This window comes from Haliotis rufescens, unplaced genomic scaffold (genome assembly GCF_023055435.1).
Source record: "Haliotis rufescens isolate VD_foot unplaced genomic scaffold, xgHalRufe1.0.p SCAF_17, whole genome shotgun sequence".
Lineage (NCBI taxonomy): Eukaryota > Metazoa > Mollusca > Gastropoda > Lepetellida > Haliotidae > Haliotis > Haliotis rufescens.
This window is the reverse complement of record NW_025963857.1, coordinates 16,050,681-16,069,253: the sequence shown is the minus strand read 5'-3', so window position 1 is coordinate 16,069,253 and position 18,573 is coordinate 16,050,681. Positions and strand designations below refer to the sequence as shown.

The 18,573-nt window shown below is 41.5% G+C and overlaps 1 protein-coding gene across 1 annotated transcript in view; it reads left to right on the top strand.

Moving 5' to 3' along the window:
- LOC124137939 (N-acetylglucosamine-1-phosphodiester alpha-N-acetylglucosaminidase-like) overlaps positions 1–18,573 on the top strand; it is a 44,702-nt gene that overhangs the window by 22,295 nt on the left and 3,834 nt on the right. The window contains exons 3-9 of the mRNA XM_046504376.2: positions 7,137–7,230; positions 10,797–10,930; positions 12,008–12,116; positions 13,311–13,439; positions 14,358–14,557; positions 16,494–16,670; positions 16,988–17,125. Of these exons, the coding sequence (XP_046360332.2) occupies positions 7,137–7,230; positions 10,797–10,930; positions 12,008–12,116; positions 13,311–13,439; positions 14,358–14,557; positions 16,494–16,670; positions 16,988–17,125 (981 nt within the window). The remainder of the gene's footprint in view (positions 1–7,136; positions 7,231–10,796; positions 10,931–12,007; positions 12,117–13,310; positions 13,440–14,357; positions 14,558–16,493; positions 16,671–16,987; positions 17,126–18,573) is intronic.

Below are 18,573 nucleotides of genomic sequence, written 5' to 3'. Positions count from 1 at the left end.
GTCAGCTTGCTGACGAAGTTAACCTCTTTAGTTGTGTGGACAAGGCATCCAACCTCAGATCATAAGGTCCGTGGTTTGAATCTCATCACAGGACTCGGAAGTTTCATGGCCGCTACATTGACGCCCAACGTGGGGCTGACCCCTTGGGGGCTCATCCGGGATTTGTTGACAGGGGAGTATGTAGCAGGGCATGGAGTCATCCCACAGATGACATCCTTACCTTGTCAGCTTGCTGACGAAGTTAACCTCCTTAGTTGTGTGGACAAGGCATCCAACCGCAGATCATAAGGTCCGTGGTTTGAATCTCATCACGGGCGCCAATGACTAGCAGCCATAAAATTTCCATGTCCTGTGATGGGATTCAACCATGACATCATAATACAATGAATGACAACAGACATGTATTTACATGTACTTCCATAGCAACTGAAATGCCAAGATTGCTGAATGCAGAGAAAATCAATAAAAAAAAAAATGATTGCGAAGTTCGTGTCACCATTTCAAATGTAACATTTTGTCAATTTGGTCCATGTTGACTGAAGCTGAACTGCATATGGAGGACCTTGACATGCTTCAGCTGTTGTCTGTGATCTGAACACAGATTACCCTGCCATGGTAAACTGATACAAAATTATTTGATGATAAAAGTGATAATAATGCTCACTAATAGGCTCTAGGGTGTTTTAAGAGGTCAACAGATATGAAATGCATATTTCAGCCTTATTTCTCAAGAGGTGAAAAATAGCTCTGTCTGTTAAATTATGTCTGGATTGTACTTTAACCCTATGAAAACCTGGGTTAAAATTTGACTTCAGCAACCCATGCTTATCATAAAAGGAAACTTAGGGGATCGGGTGGTCAGGCTCACTGACTTTGTTGATGCATGTCATCGCATCCCAATTGCGTGTACCAGGTGTTGATGCTTGTGTTGTCTGGTCCAGACCCAATAATTTACACACAGCCATCATATGGCTGGTATATTGCCAAGTGTGGCGTTAGACAACTGACAAACAGACAAAACAGTTTTTTGCAAAGTTCTCAGATACCATGTCAGGGATCGATTTTGTTATTTCCATTATTGTTAGTGCAGGTAACTGTTATTGCCAGGTTGCACCCAGTGCAGGTAATATTTCCCACTACAAGGGCAGTGGTTATATTTGATAAAAGGGGAAAATGGAATTCTTTTACACCTGGCTGCAAATCTTTTAGAAACCAGGTAACAAAAGTTCATGAAAATAGTGAAATAAACAGGAGGTCTGAATGAAGTGAACTTGCAGAACTAATATTCTTGACAATCACCACTAGATCAATCACTAATGATGTTACAATCGCGACAAAAAAACGCTTTGAAACTTCTGTTTAAGGTTCTTTACTGGATATCAAGATGTGAAAAGCCATATACCGTATATGACCGCGGATAAGCCGACCCCGTAGATAAGCCGAGGTGTTAATTTGACCATTGAAATACGAAAGAAAATGATATTACCCGCAGATAAGCCGAATCAGGAATTGAAAGACAAAAAACACTGCGAAGTCGGACTGCAAGACATGTGCCGGTACTCGCAGATATTCAAAAATATAAGATGAAAAACGTTGTAATTATATTGAAAAAGTCATTATTATTTCTAATAAAGATTTAACAAACCAGTCATCCACTTTCATAATGTGGGAAGCTGTTTCTAGTGGTTTTTTTTAATCTCATAATGATCATTATATGTTGCCATCAGATTTCCCCAAAATATAATACTGGAACACATTCTCAAAATTATTTTCTCTTTCAATTTATTTGAAATATCTAATAATTGAATACATAGTGTTTCAATTTATGATAAAATGGTACAGCCAAGTTACTTGGTTGCATCTGGTGCAGGTGGTAAAACAGAATTAAATCGTACCCTGCATGTTTGCAATCATTACCAAGATTATAACTGGATTTTAACTGGGGGTGGGTGGGCAGGGCACGGGTGGCCCAGTCATCTAAGGTGCCTCGAATCGCTGTGCAGAGTTGCATCCCTTGGGCACGCCAGAAACCTATGATTGTTGGTTTGAATCCCGGTTCGCCCTGATTATGTTTCTAGGTTTGTTAGCACCATATCCGTGCTCGTGGGTTTCACTGAAGTGATAAACGTCTGAGACCTGCATCACTTCGGGCTTTCCTCCCACATTATGCTGACGTGCCGTGATATAACTGGTATACTGTTAAAAGCGGCGTTAAACACAACTCACTCACTCAATTTAACAGTGGACATGGACATTAAGATATTTCAGACCAAAAACTTAGAGGATAACATATTTTGAAAGTGTGTCGTTACGTTTTCTTTGATGCTGAATATGCATCAGTTCAATGAAAGGATTCACCCACATTCAGGATGGTCCGTTCCCACCTGAAAAATAGGAATATCTGTTTAACATCTGATAGATATTTCTCATCCGAGAGCATACACACACAGCTGTAGGCATGAGCATGCATGGGTAGTACCCCATGGAGATGGCCACTTTGGACAACCTCCTGCCCCACTCCCTCATCCTCAATATCACCAGGGCTCTCACATCGGTAACCCAACTCTCACCCTGGACCCATTCCGTGGTTCTCACGATCTCAGATTACCTGCCCTTGATGTTCAGTAGCCAATTTGATTTGCTACATTACTCTGTCTAACAGACCAATCAGAATGTGAGTTACAACCCAGCCTCAATGCTGGGGTGACAATGTCAACCACATGGCAGCCAGCACTGGGGCCGGGACGGGTAACGCGGGTATTCGGGTCGGGTTGGTCCTGAATAGGACCCGGCTACCCACATGACTACCCAGACCCGTGGTTAGTCACGTGACATAATGTTTACAATAACATGACATTAACAATAAAACTCAATGGTTACACTACAAGCTAGTATAGCTCTTATGTTCACATTTCTTTCTCACTATGCAGAAATTCGTTCTGACTTTTATATGTTTGAGTAAGGATAAAGCGTCTATCAACTGCAGTGTATACATGATCTATATCTAAATAGATTTTTCCAGGGCTGCGGTAAAACAATTCCCATTCAGACATTTTGTACCTCTTGGGACCTGTAGCGGGTATCCGGGTAGGGCCGGGTAATAGGGTGTCGGGTACCCGGGTTGTAAATTTGGACTCGTCCAAGCCCTAGCCAGCATCTTCAATTATGACAGAGTTTGCGAGAAATTTAACATTGAAAAATTCACACCCACACAAAAGAACGCTCTCAAAATGTTTTTGATGGAAAGGATGTCTCCCACTCCCCTTACCCATTTCGTTTTTCCTTATGTTGACGCTATTTGATTAGTTGGTGAGATATCCATGGAAATCAAGGATGGGTAATTTAAGATCGCGAGAACAAAGGATCCAAGGGTTGGTGTAGGTTTATCCAGCCCTGGTGATACAGAGGATGCCACTCTTAATTAATTTGACTTGGCATCCAATTTAAAAACCCTTTATTCGTATCAGCATACACAGCTGGTACAAGTAAATTAGACTGGGATTTTCACATTGAATGTGTGCTCATAAATATTTTATTGATTTGTCACCCTTTGGAAGAAAAAAAGATGACAAATATATTTCAACATTGAAATATTTGCATCCTTATAGTAGATTTCATTTTATGGCATCCAGAGTACTGCACTGTAGCATTTTGATTAACACTGAGGAGGCTCAGCATCCGGCATATCTAAAGTGGATTGACACTCTTATGCAGTTAAAGTTATTCCACATCAAAATATACTTGTCTAAAACCCTTTTTATCATTGTTGGTTTATGGCTTTTTCCCAAAGAATTCAGTTCGAAATGGAATTTTACTTATTAATTTGTTTATAAAAAATACAAATTCTGACATGACAAGCAAAGTAGCTGGATGTGGCTGGAGTTATTATCCCTACCGCACCTGTGAAGATCTGGGTTAGAATAGGTCTTCAATATTAGAATAGGTCTTTGACAACCCATGCTTGCCGTAAGAGGTGGGTCGTCAGGCTCGCTGACTTGGTTGATGCATGTCATTGTATCCCAATTGTGTAGATCGATGCTCATGAAGTCACTCACTGGATTGTCTGGTCCAGACTTGGTTTAACAAGGGTGGAAACTGGAATTTTACAGTCAGTTAACTCTCTTGCCTCAAGAAGATATATACTACTCAAAAGAAGTTAAAGAACATTGGGTGTTGTTAAACTCCTTTTGAGTAGAATAAATAAAATTGTAAGTCCATTCCCATTAATTTCCTTCCCTCGCTCAGTGGGAAACTAACTTCTGTTATCTATTACCCCCATATGTTACCCTGGAGCTAGTAAACTGAACTACATGGAGATAACAGACTCTGGTTGGATGTCACAATTGATCTGTCATGGATGCATTCGGAGGTAACAGGTGACACACAGGTCAGGCAACAGAGCAAACCAAGCACCCTTACCACAGAGTATAACCTGGCTGGCCAACGTTCCTTGTAATATAAACACAGTAATCATGAGGTGATGTGATGTTTAACATTGCGTCCAAGATTTTTGCATAGCGATGTTTAATTTAAATTTTGTCTGGGAGATGGGATCTTGATACCTTAGGCTAGTATTTATCTAAAAGCTTCAAATCTATTAAACTATGTAGACATAACTCTCGTCTTATTGAATAGTATGTCTAGGAGATGCGCTCCCATTACCTTAGGCTAGCATCTATCTAAAAAGCTATAACTGAACCTGTTATTTTATATATGCATTTTACCTGATGATAAGTATTACTTGCTAAACTATAATTATATGAAATGATGTATAAATATTACACCATGATAACTCATAAAAGCACTTGATGTGGATCTAATTATTATAGGATAACTTAGTATAAATGTAATATCATGATACATGCATCAGATGCATCTGTAGCTGCTTGTACTAGTACTAGATTTTATAGTTGTAGCCCACTGAGATACCATACCGCAGTTTAACATGGATACTCAGACACAGTATACTGACCCCAAGCCAACCAGTCCTTGTTTTAGCTGCTTAATTCGAGCACCAGGCAGGGTAACAAGAAGTACCATCTTTTAACATCTTTTGGTGTGACGTGGCCAGGGATTGAACCCCGCACCTTCCTCTCTACAGGCGAACTTTCTACCACTAGACCATGGAGGCAGTTAGTAATTATGATGACAGATGAATCACAAAATTGTCTCTTTCAGTATGATGTAGGGATCAATTTATGCTAGGAGTAAGACCCCTTTGTTATTAAAGTAATAAAATGTGTTCGTATGAATTGGTATTTGTGTGGTTTTCAGGGTTTGTCGAAAATTTTGAAAGTGGGCAAGTCTATGATTTATTGCCATTTTCATTGGGGTGATGAAGGTAAAGACCGAACAAACATGTGGTAAAAAATTAATAATAAGTTTTAATGGTTCATTTTCCTCGAACTGATCTGTTTTTTCCACACATTTAAGCCATACTCATGTACATGATCATGCCAAAACTGAAAGAAAAGGTCAGGTTTTAGGCATACACTATTTCAAAGTTCATGTTTTCGAACGACATATAGAAGTGTTACACACAAGAGAGTGAGTTCATGGATATCATAATAAAGTAGTTGACGTCAATAAACTCTCCTTTTTACAAAGTTGTCGAACATTTAAAGATTGACCCATCAGGGTCCATTGGGTCTAAAGGAGCCCTTAGCCCTGATTTTGCCCTGATAATGACCCTTGGTCTGTCAGCCTCACCATACCTGCTCATCCTTGTGTGTTTCACTAAACTGCGGCAACATCTTCTGCCATCTTCAGCTGACATCAAGTGACGGTGTTAGAAACTACGCATGAAAGTTAGGGGTCCCCATCCATGTTGTCATAACTCTAAAGTTAGAGGTTACAAATGTGCTTCCAGTACACACAAATCTAAAGAAAGGACACAGAAAAATACTATGCTCCATCCCTAGGGCAGCACAATAATATTCATAGTACCTACAGCGCATCAAGAGCAGTTATGCCTATGGGTGTCTGTCATTTCATCCATCAGTCATGACCACAATTATTGATTCATTCCAGGATCTAAAGTAGTTATGTAAACATACAGTACACTACACCATAACATAACTTCACAGGACCCTCATATTGTCTGCAAGGCCCCTTAAAATTTAGTTATCTGGGTCACCTGGACCCCCACTTTTGTAAGTCAAGGTAATACCCTGTCTAGAATCAAGTATAAGTAGGCCTCAATATGTTCAAGAACACCAGGACACGTTTGAGTTTTGAACGCATCTTCCTGAGGCAATGGCGTTAACTGACTATAAAAGTCTAGTTTCCACCCTTGCCTGGAATTTCCAGGCTCGATCGTAGCACCACCAATGGCTACTATGAGTTAAGTCCCTTCTATGTCCCTCTTATCCCTGCCTATTGACCAATCAGATTCCATCTCTTATATTACTTGCATTTGCTTCAAACAAAATGGCAGTGCTCAGTCAATATGATCTGATCGATAATCAAGATCTCTATTGTTAAAAAACGGGTCTTACATCGCGCATCAAATCACTTGAGCGTCTTGATTGGAAACATGAAAAGATTTTAAAAATATCTGTTGATGCCCAGTTGACAGTACACATGCTATGCAAATCCTGTAGTCAACGGACATCTGCACACTGAAACCCATGTTGTTTATGAACTGGATGTCTAGTTCGTCACGCAATTTTGATTGGCCTATGCATTGACTCGTTAGCCCAACCAAACTGTAACTCCATAATTCCAGCCTACTTCAGCAAGGGTGGCTGCTGGATTTTTATAGTCAGTTATTGCCCTTGCCTCGGGAAGATGTTTCAAACTCTGCATGATACAACCATGGTAACTGAAATACTTTTTCGGGCGGGGCACTGCCCCTAAGGCGCTGCGATTCGCTGTGCAGAGTTGTGTCCCTTGGGCACACCAGAAACCTATGATTATGGGTTCCAATCCCGGTTCGCCCCGATTACGTTTCTAGGTGTTGCTCGTGGGTTTCATCGAAGTGGTAAATGTCTGAGACCTGCATCACTTCGGGCTTTCCTCCCACATTAAGCTGTCACACTGCGATATAACTGGAATACTGTTAAAAGAGGCGTTAAACCCAACTCACTCACTGTTTTGGGCATTGTTGAACCAAGCTCACCTTGCTGTGTTTACAGGCAACATTTACAGCGATGGCAGACTGGTTAGAGATTCGGATGGGGTGCAGAATGCTCACTTCGGCATCACTGCAGATGGATACATCTACGTAGGGTAAGTTCGGCTAAGCGCCCATGGCGATATTTGCTAATATATTGGCTAGTGAACAATCCCAATTAGCACCCCTTCCGATTGATCAATGTACACAAGACTTATTTATTCGTGTATAATATGTGTGTTATATGCATCCTTAATTATGGGAAATTAAATTCTGGAGTGCTAGCCCACTGAGATACCATACCACAGTTTTAACATAGATACCCCCCTCAGACACAGTATACTGACTCCGAGCCAACCAGTCCTTGTTTTAACCTCTTACTGCTAGTGAACGCCAGGCAGGGTAACAACAAGCACCATTTTTTAACACCAGTGGTGGGGTAGCCTAGTGGTTAAAGAGTTCACCTGCAAGTCAAAGGGTATGTGTGAAGCCAGTTTCTTTTGTCCTCGTCATGATATTGCTGGAATATTGCTAAAGTGGCAAAAAACAGAACTTACTCTATCACTTTTGGTACTAAGATGCAACCTGAAATAATTTGTTGTAATGGCTTGTCAACTGTCATTGGCATGTTCTTTGTAGAACTTTATGTTTCACTACTGAAACCTCAAGGAGTATGAACATTAGGAAGCAGAAACTTTAATTTGTGTAGGTGATCCAAGGGTCACATGTATTAAGCTCACCTGGTTGAACGTCAAGTTCACAAGAACCACAGGGCACAGGACTACAGGAATGTAGTAATGACTTGCAAGATCCAAGTTTGTTCATGGCATCACTGTGTGCACTCAACATTGTTGTCATAAACAATGTTGCTAAAACGCTCTTTTTTCCCCATTTTTCTTTGCACTACAGGGGGGCACACGTGGCCCAGTCGTCTAAGGCGCCGCGGTTCGCTGTGCAGAGTTGGGTCCCTTGGGCACGCCAGAAACCTATGATTGTTGGTTCGAATCCCGGTTCGCCCCGATTATGTTTCTAGGTTTGTCAGCACCATACCTGTGCTCGTGGGTTTCACCGAAGTGGTAAACGCCTGATTCCTGCATCACTTCGGGCTTTCCTCCCACATTAAGCTGACACGCCGCGATATAACTGGAATACTGTTAAAAGCGGCGTTAAACCCGACTCACTCACTCACTCTTTGCACTACATATATTTGTACGAAAATAAGGTTGAAGTGTCTTAAAGTTGTTTCTCCATACGTCATCTGAGCTACAGAGCCTAATATACAGTAATGATGGAATTTACGCTGAACATTTTAGACAGTTTACTTTATCTTTTATGATAAGAATTTTACTCATCTTCGTTTACGATGGTGTTTTTTGTGCTAATCAGTATACCCCATCAAGACCTCTTCATAAGATGTTTGAGCTGCTACTTGTGTTTGTTATCTTCATAGATGTATCTGTTTTTCTCCAATCTTATTATGATCAGATATTTGTTCTCACTACCGCTACCACATCCATTACGGATCACGTCATATCAACCTTCCGCGAACTTTGATCGACCAATGAAATGACTCACAAGAAGTCAACATTAGCCAATCAGAAAGCAGCTTTTTCGAGCTTTGCGGGACTAGTTTCAAACTGGAGACTTCCATTCCAGACTAAGCTTTGAAAAATATTGATTCAATATTTGAAAACTGAACAAACAAAAATTCCGGAAGGTCGAAAAGATGGCTGAGATTGTATGGCAGTACCACAGGCTATGGAAAGTCTCTTCCATTTCAAATGTTTATCCCATTGAACGTTGATTTTCACGGAATCAGTCCTACAGCCTGTAACTGTCGTTCTGAATTCCCCGTTTCGAGGTTGCTTGTTTAGAAAACATGTCACTTCCCGATCTGGTAGGCAATACTCTGATTGGTTGGATGAAAGATCGTTCTGATGTGACCCTAATGGGATGTTCTCAGATCTTTGTTTAGCGATAGCGATAAGTAAGATATCATTTTAGTGGTTGTTCTCATCTATCACATATGATTAGGCAGACAAAAATATGCACATGTATACAATATTTGTCATAAGAGGCTACTAAGGGGGTCGGGTGGTCAAGCTCGCTGACATTGTTTGAAGCATGTCATCGATCCCAATTGCGTGGATCGATGCTCATGATATCAATCACTGGATTGTCTAGTCCAGACTCGATTATTTACAAACCGCCATCATATAGCTGGAATATTGCTGAGTGGGGCGTTAAACAACAAACCAACCAACCTTTGATCCTCACATTCCTAAGTTTATCTAGATTTGCTGTACTTTTACATCTACCCTTACATTCTCTTAAACATTTTAAAAGTTAGGGTGTATTCACCATGTTAACATGTGTCCTCTTTCACAAAGCTATCTTAGCAGTATAATGATCACAACACCCATACTTTAACATAGATGTATGACAGTCGTAGGGCTAAGATTGTTTTGTGGAACGGGGCCCAGTACTTTGTTACATTTATTCCCTGCAATGCCGTTTCTAAAATTTGCTTGCAATATTTTGATGTAATTTTAGACAGCTATCATGACAGACATTTGATATCACTCAGCCTCTGGATCTGCTGAATACATCTGTGTTTTATGACCAAGATAACAAGATATCAAACAATAAATAATGAACCACATTGCGTATCGATTTTTCAAAGGGTTCACTAACAAATTTCAATGTACTGCAATCTTACTGACAGTGATGATAACTGTTATTGTCAAATTTCCATGGAGGAATGTCGTGTAGACTCTACACAAGACCATGAAATATTGATTGAAGATGGTCAGACAAAAAGTTAGTTTGTTGGTTTGTTGTTTAAAGCCGCACTCAACAATATTCCAGCTATATGACGGTGGTCTGTAAATAAACGAGTCTGGATCAGACAATCCAGTGATTGACATCATGAGCATCAATCCACGCAATTGGTATACGATGACATGCATGAACCAAGTCAGTGAGTCTGACCACCCGATCCCATTAGTCGCCTCTTACGATAAGCATAGTCACCTTTTACAGCAAGCTTGGTTTGCTGAAGACTTTCCACCCCGTGTCTTCTCAGGTCAATATTTGTTGAAGCCATGCAGGGTGTTTGATGAACCCTGCCGATCGGGACTGGTGGGACGGGGCCTGTGAAGAGTGAGTGAGTGAGTTGGGTTTAACGCCACTTTTAACAGTATTCCAGTTATATCGCAGCGTGACAGCTTGATGTGGGAGGAAAGCCCACAGTGATGCAGGTCCCAGACGTTTATCACTTCGGTGAAACCCACGAGCACAGGTATGGTGCAGACAAACCTAGAAACATAATTGGGGCGAACCGGGATTCGAACCCACAATCATAGGTTTCTGGCGAGCCCAAGGGATGCAACTCTGCCCAGCGAATCGCGGCGGCTTAGACGACTGGGTCACCCGTGCCCCTTCCTGTGAAGAGATATGATACCTGATGGTATCATGCTACTATGACATGTATAAGCTTATCTGTCTGACTGTATCCACTCAACTGCTGGGAACGGATGATTGAGGGAATAATAACCATAACTTAATTCAGGTTTGTTTGAACGAACGATAAATGGAAGCATAGTAATTCCAGATAAATTAGAATTTACTCCATCTTTGCGGTTATTACAAGGCCCTTGAAAATATATTTGTCAATGTGCAGGTATCTGTCTGAGCTGGATCTACTGACTCAGCACTTTACCCAGCTGGTGGGGGGCGTGTTGTGGATCCTGAGGGAGGGGGAGATCTATGTGGACGAGAGTGTCAAAATAGAGTGTTCCGACACAGAGGAAACAGGTGAGATGTGGAATTAGGCAATAAATATATATTTCATCATGGTTTCAAAATATATCCACAAGCGAGTAAATGATAATTTTGCAATATGTTTACACATCGTATATCCAAATACCTATACAACTGCCAAATATGGGATTGTTCAGGATGCTTCAGAAATGTGGGTGAGTGCTTCACCTCCAGCAAAGAGGATATTAGGTTGTTTTTTTGTCAAATGCTACATTGATCAAAGTGATGAATAAATCTTACATATCAGACAGTAAATTCAATTTTATACCCCTGACCTAAAAGAGCGGTGGTGTATAGTTATACCTAGGAATTCACTCCGTCCTTCTGAGGACATTTTTTTGTGCAACCTATAACTTGTAAACTACTAAAAAGATTATTGGTGAACACTTTTTACACCTACAGGACAGGTGCAGTCTAAAGTTTGATTTCAATATTTGGATTTTCTGAAAAAAATACAGCGTTTTTCATTTTTTTACTTTTGTTCGACCTAATACTTGAAAACTGCTTCATAGATTCTTTTCAAATTTGGGGAACAGTTTCTATACCAATAGCAGAGGTGCAGTGCGAAGTTTGTTTTTAATATTGGGATTTTCAGAAAAATATACAGCTTGTTTTCATTTTTGTTACTAAGAATGTTTTTACGTAAACATTTGAGTGACCTATAACCAGCGTAAGAAATTGGCACCAGTCCTATAGTCCAATAGTTAAGGTATCAAAAGGACAAGTAGAAATTTGCCATTTTTAAGGGTTTTGCTATAAGTTATCGTTATAAGGACTAATAGACTAAAAATGTAAGTTTCTACCGCTGTATAACTGAAAAAACTTCTTCATGGATTCTTTTCAAATTTAGGGAACAGTTTCCATACTAATAGAAGCGGTGCAGTGCAAAGTTTGATTTTGATATGTGTATTTTCTGACATAAAATGTTTTTCCTAATGTGAACTTAGAAGTTTGTTGGAGTCAAAGTCGGGGGTAGTGAGCCCCGCTCACTTTTTGTCTTGTCATTTTTGTAAATGTGATGTGAACAGATGAACAATCAGATCGTGAACATTGTTATCATCCTGATTTTAGGAACACTGAGTGAGTTTGCTACTGTCAAGTCAGCCCGAGTCGCAGTAGGACATGACAAAGATGGCCGCATCCTCATTGCCCAGGTTGATGGGAAGACAGGAAGTCTGGGGTAAGTACATTGAAACAGTTAGACCAAGTTAGTTCTGATATTTGCACAAAAACCACTCCCAAACACATCCTCACTCATGGCTGGATGTTATTGTTTAGGATGGTCATTTATCGGTCTTTACCCCATTTTCTGTAACCATGGTAACATGTCATATTGCTTGTTCATGTGATGCAATCAGTTAATTAGTGAAATCCCCACCCCTATTCAAGAAGAAAATTAGATAGAAGAGTAATAATAATTTTATGATGGGCTGATCGTCCTGATTATGATAGATGCTTTCTTCATGTCTGTTGTACTTGCGTGAAGCATGCCACACAAATGATAGGCCATTCTGTACGATAACACCTTTCAGTTCTCCAGCGTCAGGTGACAACATTAACATATACTACTCAAAAGAGACTGCCTCCGTGGTCTAGTGGTAGAGCGTCCGCCCGGAGAGTGGAAGGTCCGGGGTTGGATCCCCGGCCGCGTCATACCAAAAGACGTTAAAAGATGGTACTTGTTGTTACCCTGTCTGGTGCTCGGCATTAAGGGGCTAAAACAAGGACTGGTCGGATCAGAGTCAGTATACTGTGTCTGGGTGGGGTATTCATGTTAACTGCGGCATGGTATCTCAGTGAGCTAGCACTATAAATCAGCATCAGTCCGGACTAGTATAAGCAGCCACACACACACGTGTGCATACACGTCGATATATATAAATATATGTGCAATAATCTTGGACACGATGTTAAGCCCCATTTCACCTCACCTCACTACTCAAAAGAAGTGTTTCCTCAGCTTAATTATTAACTGAGATTGTTTGTGGCTGTCCCCTCAACAGCGGGTTGAAATACTTTAAACTTATTGTCCCCCTGACAAAGTATTGTAAGACCATGTCTTTCAACGTATGCTATTCCTATTAGTGTTTTAATCGCAGTATATTTGTAAATTTTAATTAATGGCTAAAATTGCATATAATCACCAGCAGCTGAAGGGATGGTGTAAATCCTGCTGGGCAACCATGGTGCCTATCATGGTGGCTTAACTTAGGTTGCTGTCGATCTGCAGCCAATTATTATATTGTTTTGTTGATTGAAAGTTTATTTTTCCACTTGTTTTAATTCAAATCTGTGATGTTCTATCAACAAATACTGCATCCCCAGTATTAAGTATCAAATCTCAAACTATTGTGTCTTTTTTTCAATATTTCAGAGTTGACCTCAAAGAGATGGCATCCATCTTGCTTGACCTTGGCTTTGTCAATGCCATTAACCTGGACGGTGGAGGTTCGGCCACAACTGTCATCAACGGTACTCTAGTCAGTCACCCATCAGATGTATGGTGAGAGCATTTTCTCTTTGAATGTACAACATTAGAGGAAAGCTTCAGTGGCCAGTCCGAAAAGTCTATCAACATTCACTGCTACCATTGTGTTAGAATGTTGTTGAGAATAACGATTTGTAAATATCTGACTGCTTCTACTTGTTTTAACCAGGTCTTGTTATGAAGTGTTTGAATTCACTCACTCACTCACGAATGTTCTGGGGCCATTGCCCAGTCGCCTTAGAGGCCACAATTCGCTGTGCAGAGTTGCATCCTAGGAGCATGCCAGAAAAATATCATAATTGAATCAAATCCTGGTTCACCCTGATTAGGTTTCTAGGTTTGTCAGAACCATACCCATGCTCGTAGGTTTCACCAAGGTGGTAAATGTCTGAGACCTGTATCACTTAGGCTTTCCTCCAATATAAAGCTGACATGCTGTGAAACTGTTCAAATTGTGTTTAATTCAACTCACTCACTCACTCACTCACTCACTCACTCACTCACTCACTCACTCACTCACTCACTCACTCACTCACTCACTCACTCACTCACTCACTCACTCACTCACTCACTCACTCACTCACTCACTCACTCACTCACTCACTCACTCACTCACTCACTCACTCACTCACTCACTCACTCACTCACTCACTCACTCACTCACTCACTCACTCACTCACTCACTCACTCACTCACTCACTCACTCACTCACTCACTCACTCACTCACTCACTCACTCACTCACTCACTCACTCACTCACTCACTCACTCACTCACTCACTCACTCACTCACTCACTCACTCACTCACTCACTCACTCACTCACTCACTCACTCACTCACTCACTCACTCACTCACTCACTCACTCACTCACTCACTCACTCACTCACTCACTCACTCACTCACTCACTCACTCACTCTTCCTGTTTCTACAGCCCTGACAAGAAGTTCAACTGTGAGCGCCATGTGTCCACCATCCTGTGTGTACACGAACCAGAGTGTGACCCGGGAGACTGTTCAGGGCATGGCATCTGTGAGCTGGGAGTGTGTAACTGCTCAGGTCATTGGTCAGGGCGAGCGTGTGACACCCTGCAGTGTCCAGCAGAATGCAATGGACATGGAACATGCACAGCAGGTGAGGTTGCCGTCCTCAAACTTAATACATAAAACTGCTCGAGGACAGGTCAGTTCTCTTGCTTCATTGGGCCTGACCTTATTTGGTGAAAACTGCATAAGGAACTGACCATTTGGTATTTGGAGGGTAGTTGTGATTTTATTGAAAAAAAAATTCTTGAATAAAATAATCATGCTTCAGAATTGCCTACCACAAAAATTACATTGTTGCAAGGTATTTTCTTTAAAAAAACATTTTCAGGCTTATAGTTCCAAATAAAAACAACAACCTGGTTTTGTAGCTGTAACTGAAAAAATAAAATATCCAATGCAAAGTCCAGGGCCCCCATCCCACCCACCTCCGAATATCAAATGGCTGGTCCCTAAGATAATTTTTGTTCGGTGATAACTGATGCACATAGGTGGGATTGTCGTCACTGGCCTGGAAATCTTTGGGATTTTTATCTTAGTCATTATGTTGATGCTATTTGAATACTTGTCATGTCGATATATCAGTGCAATAATGGTGAACTTATTTCACCTCACTTGTCATGCTAATCCGTGGGGAGTTGGGCCCCAGCAAACGCTGCTGGTCGTAAGAGGCGACTAAATGGATCGGGTGATCAGGCTCAAAGACTTGGTTGATTGCAAGCCGTCTTTTCTCCAATGATGTGAATCATTGCTCATGATAATGATCACTGGATTATCTGGTCCAGACATCATGCGGCCGGAATATTGCTGAGTGCAGCAACAAACAAACTTGTCAAACGCCCTCCTATAATAAATGACCAGTCCCTAATGATGTCAAATTTCATAAGAGTTTTATTTGTAAAAGTCGAAATTTTTATTTTTTAACACACACACATTTAGCATGTTTAGTTGTGATTCCCCCCCCCCCCCCCCCCCATAGTTTCATTTTTTTTTAGGACCCTCATTAATCTTACTGGATGCCCCCCCCCTATTCTTTTTTGCTTGTTCAAACTAGTATGGGAAAGGGCTTACTTACATAAACAAGCATACAAACTCCTATTGCCACCATGACCATAACACGAGATGTGCAGTAAAGCAGTGCGCATGTAAAGGGAAGTAACTGCGTGCTATATTGGATTGCATTGATTTTAAGTATTATGATTTTGTAATGTTAGTAAAAGTGAAATGTGGGACTGACTTTATGATGATGGGGGCAGTGCCTGAGAGTCAAGACTATTATTTTTTTAGCCTAATGCCTTCCATTGTTTAATATCTGCATACCAATTGCCATCATCACTGTCTCCCAGCTGTTTGACTTTCTATCAATCTCATTAAAATCAGATCCTAGTTCTCACTATCACTAAACAAAGATCTGAGGACATCCACTTACGGGTCAGAACGACCTTTCGCGAATTTTGACCGACCAATGAAATGACTGACAAGAAATCAACATTAGCCAATCAGAAGGCAGCTTTCTCGAGCTTTATGACACTAGTTTCAAACTGGCGACTACGCCTTGAAACATATTTTGACGCATTCTCGATTAAAAAATTTAAAGCTGATAAGAAGAACATTCTGGAATGGCTAAAAGATGGCCAAGATTGTAATGGATATAATCATAAAACCCATAACTGTCGTTCGGAATACCCTGTGTTAAATAGTTCGTGGTTGCATGATCAGAAAACACATTCCGACTGTCATTTTCATGATCTGGTAAGCGACGCTCTGATTGGTTGGATGAAAGGTCATTCTGACATGACCCGTAATGGGATGTCCTCAGATCTTTGTTTAGCGATAGCGAGAACTAAGATCTGTTTTTAATGAGATTGACTTTCTATGAGAGTTCTACAGAAAATCATAGATAACATTTCTCATTACATGTGTTTTCAGAATAGCCGATTTACCCTGGTAAGTTGATACCTGTGAAGCTGAAAACATGTAATGTTTGTGTTGTAATTCTATCCAAGGCATTGACATGTGTGTTGCAGACGGCTGTGTGTGTGACAAGGGCTGGTATGGCACCAACTGCTCACTGCCCTGTCCGTCAGGCATGTACGGCTTCAACTGCTCCATGCACTGCTGTTGTCAGAATGGAGGATTGTGTGACACTGTCACTGGCCACTGTGATTGTCCACCGGGATTCTCTGGGGAGTTCTGTCAGTCAGGTATGTGTATGTGTGTGTGTGTGTGTGTGTGTGTGTGTGTGTGTGTGTTTATGACACTGTCACTGGCCACTGTGATTGTCCACCGGGATTCTCTGGGGAGTTCTGTCAGTCAGGTATGTGTGCATGACTCTGTCACTGGCCACTGTGATTGTCCACCGGGATTCTCTGGAGAGTTCTGTCAGTCAGGTAGGTGTAAGTGTGTGTTTCTGTCACTGGCCATTGCTCTTGTCCACCGGGATTCTCTGGGGAGTTCTGTCAGTCAGGTAGGTGTCATTTAATTACAATGCTTAATGACAGACACTTCCTGTTTATTGCAGTGTGCCCGTATGGTTTCTATGGTGCTAGATGTGGTAGTGTGTGCAACTGTGACGCTTCCTGCTTCTGTGATCACATAACCGGATCCTGCAACTTCACAAGAAAGCAAGATTCACAGATTTTCCAGGACTTCCAACAAGGTAGTGATGTCAGCAACGGTCATTTATTACAAGGGGGTAGGGGGATGTGTGTTTGGTGCATCAAATGGTTTTTGATGACCCTCTCCATGTCCTTGTAGAACAATGTGTGTTGGGTGCATCAAATGGTTTTTGATGACCCTCTCCATGTCCTTGTAGAACAATGTGTGTTGGGTGCATCAAATGGTTTTGATGACCCTCTCCATGTCCTTGTAGAACAATGTGTGTTGGGTGCATCAAATGGTTTTTGATGACCCTCTCCATATCCTTGTAGAACAATGTGTGTTGGGTGCATCAAATGGTTTTGATGACCCTCTCCATGTCCTTGTAGAACAATGTGTGTTGGGTGCATCAAATGGTTTTGATGACCCTCTCCATGTCCTTGTAGAACAATGTGTGTTGGGTGCATCAAATGGTTTTGATGACCCTCTCCATGTCCTTGTAGAACAATGTGTGTTGGGTGCATCAAATGGTTTTTGATGACCCTCTCCATGTCCTTGAAGAACAATTTCATGACCATCCTTGAAAAGACAAAATGTTAAAGTACTTTATGTTTATTATAAAATGTCCTTCTTGTCATGATCCTCCCCAAATGTGTGTAATATGTTTTATGACCCTCCCTTAGCATTTACTGAAGAACAGTAATTTTTTGGGGTGATCATCTCCTGATTCCCTCAGACCCCACCCCCACCACCACCACCCCACACCACCACCCCACACCACCACCCCACACCACCACCCCACCCCACCACCCCACACCACCACCACCCCACACCACCACCCCACACCACCACCACCCCACACCACCACCCCACACCACCACCACCCCACACCACCACCACCCCACACCACACCACCACCCCACACCACCACCACCCCACACCACCACCACCCCACACCACCACCCCACACCACCACCCCACACCACCACCACCCCACACCACACCACCACCCCACACCACCACCCCACACCACACCACCACCCCACACCACCACCACCCCACACCACCACCCCACACCACCACCCCAATAAATGACCGGTCTCTTATATTACTGTGATGACTTCCAATGTTTTATCATTTAGTCATGGGTTTAATGAGAACAGACATTTTTGTAAAATCTAATTTCAGGAATCAAAATGTAAGGCTTAAAAAAAATAAAAGAATTGATTCTCGGGCAATGACTTTTGAAAATATGGTGCAGGTGGGGGATGGTCATAAACAAGCATACAAACTCCTATTGCCGCCATGACCATAAACACGAGATGCACAGTAACACAGTGCCATGTAAAGGGAAGTAACTGCATGTGATATTGGATCACATTAATTTTAAGTGCCCCGGTATTAGGATTTTAAATTTTTTTTAAAAATAAAAATAACTACGAAACGTGTGGCGGCCTAATTTTCTTTTAGCCTAATAGAAGGAATTGTTGGTGTATTTATTCGGGTATG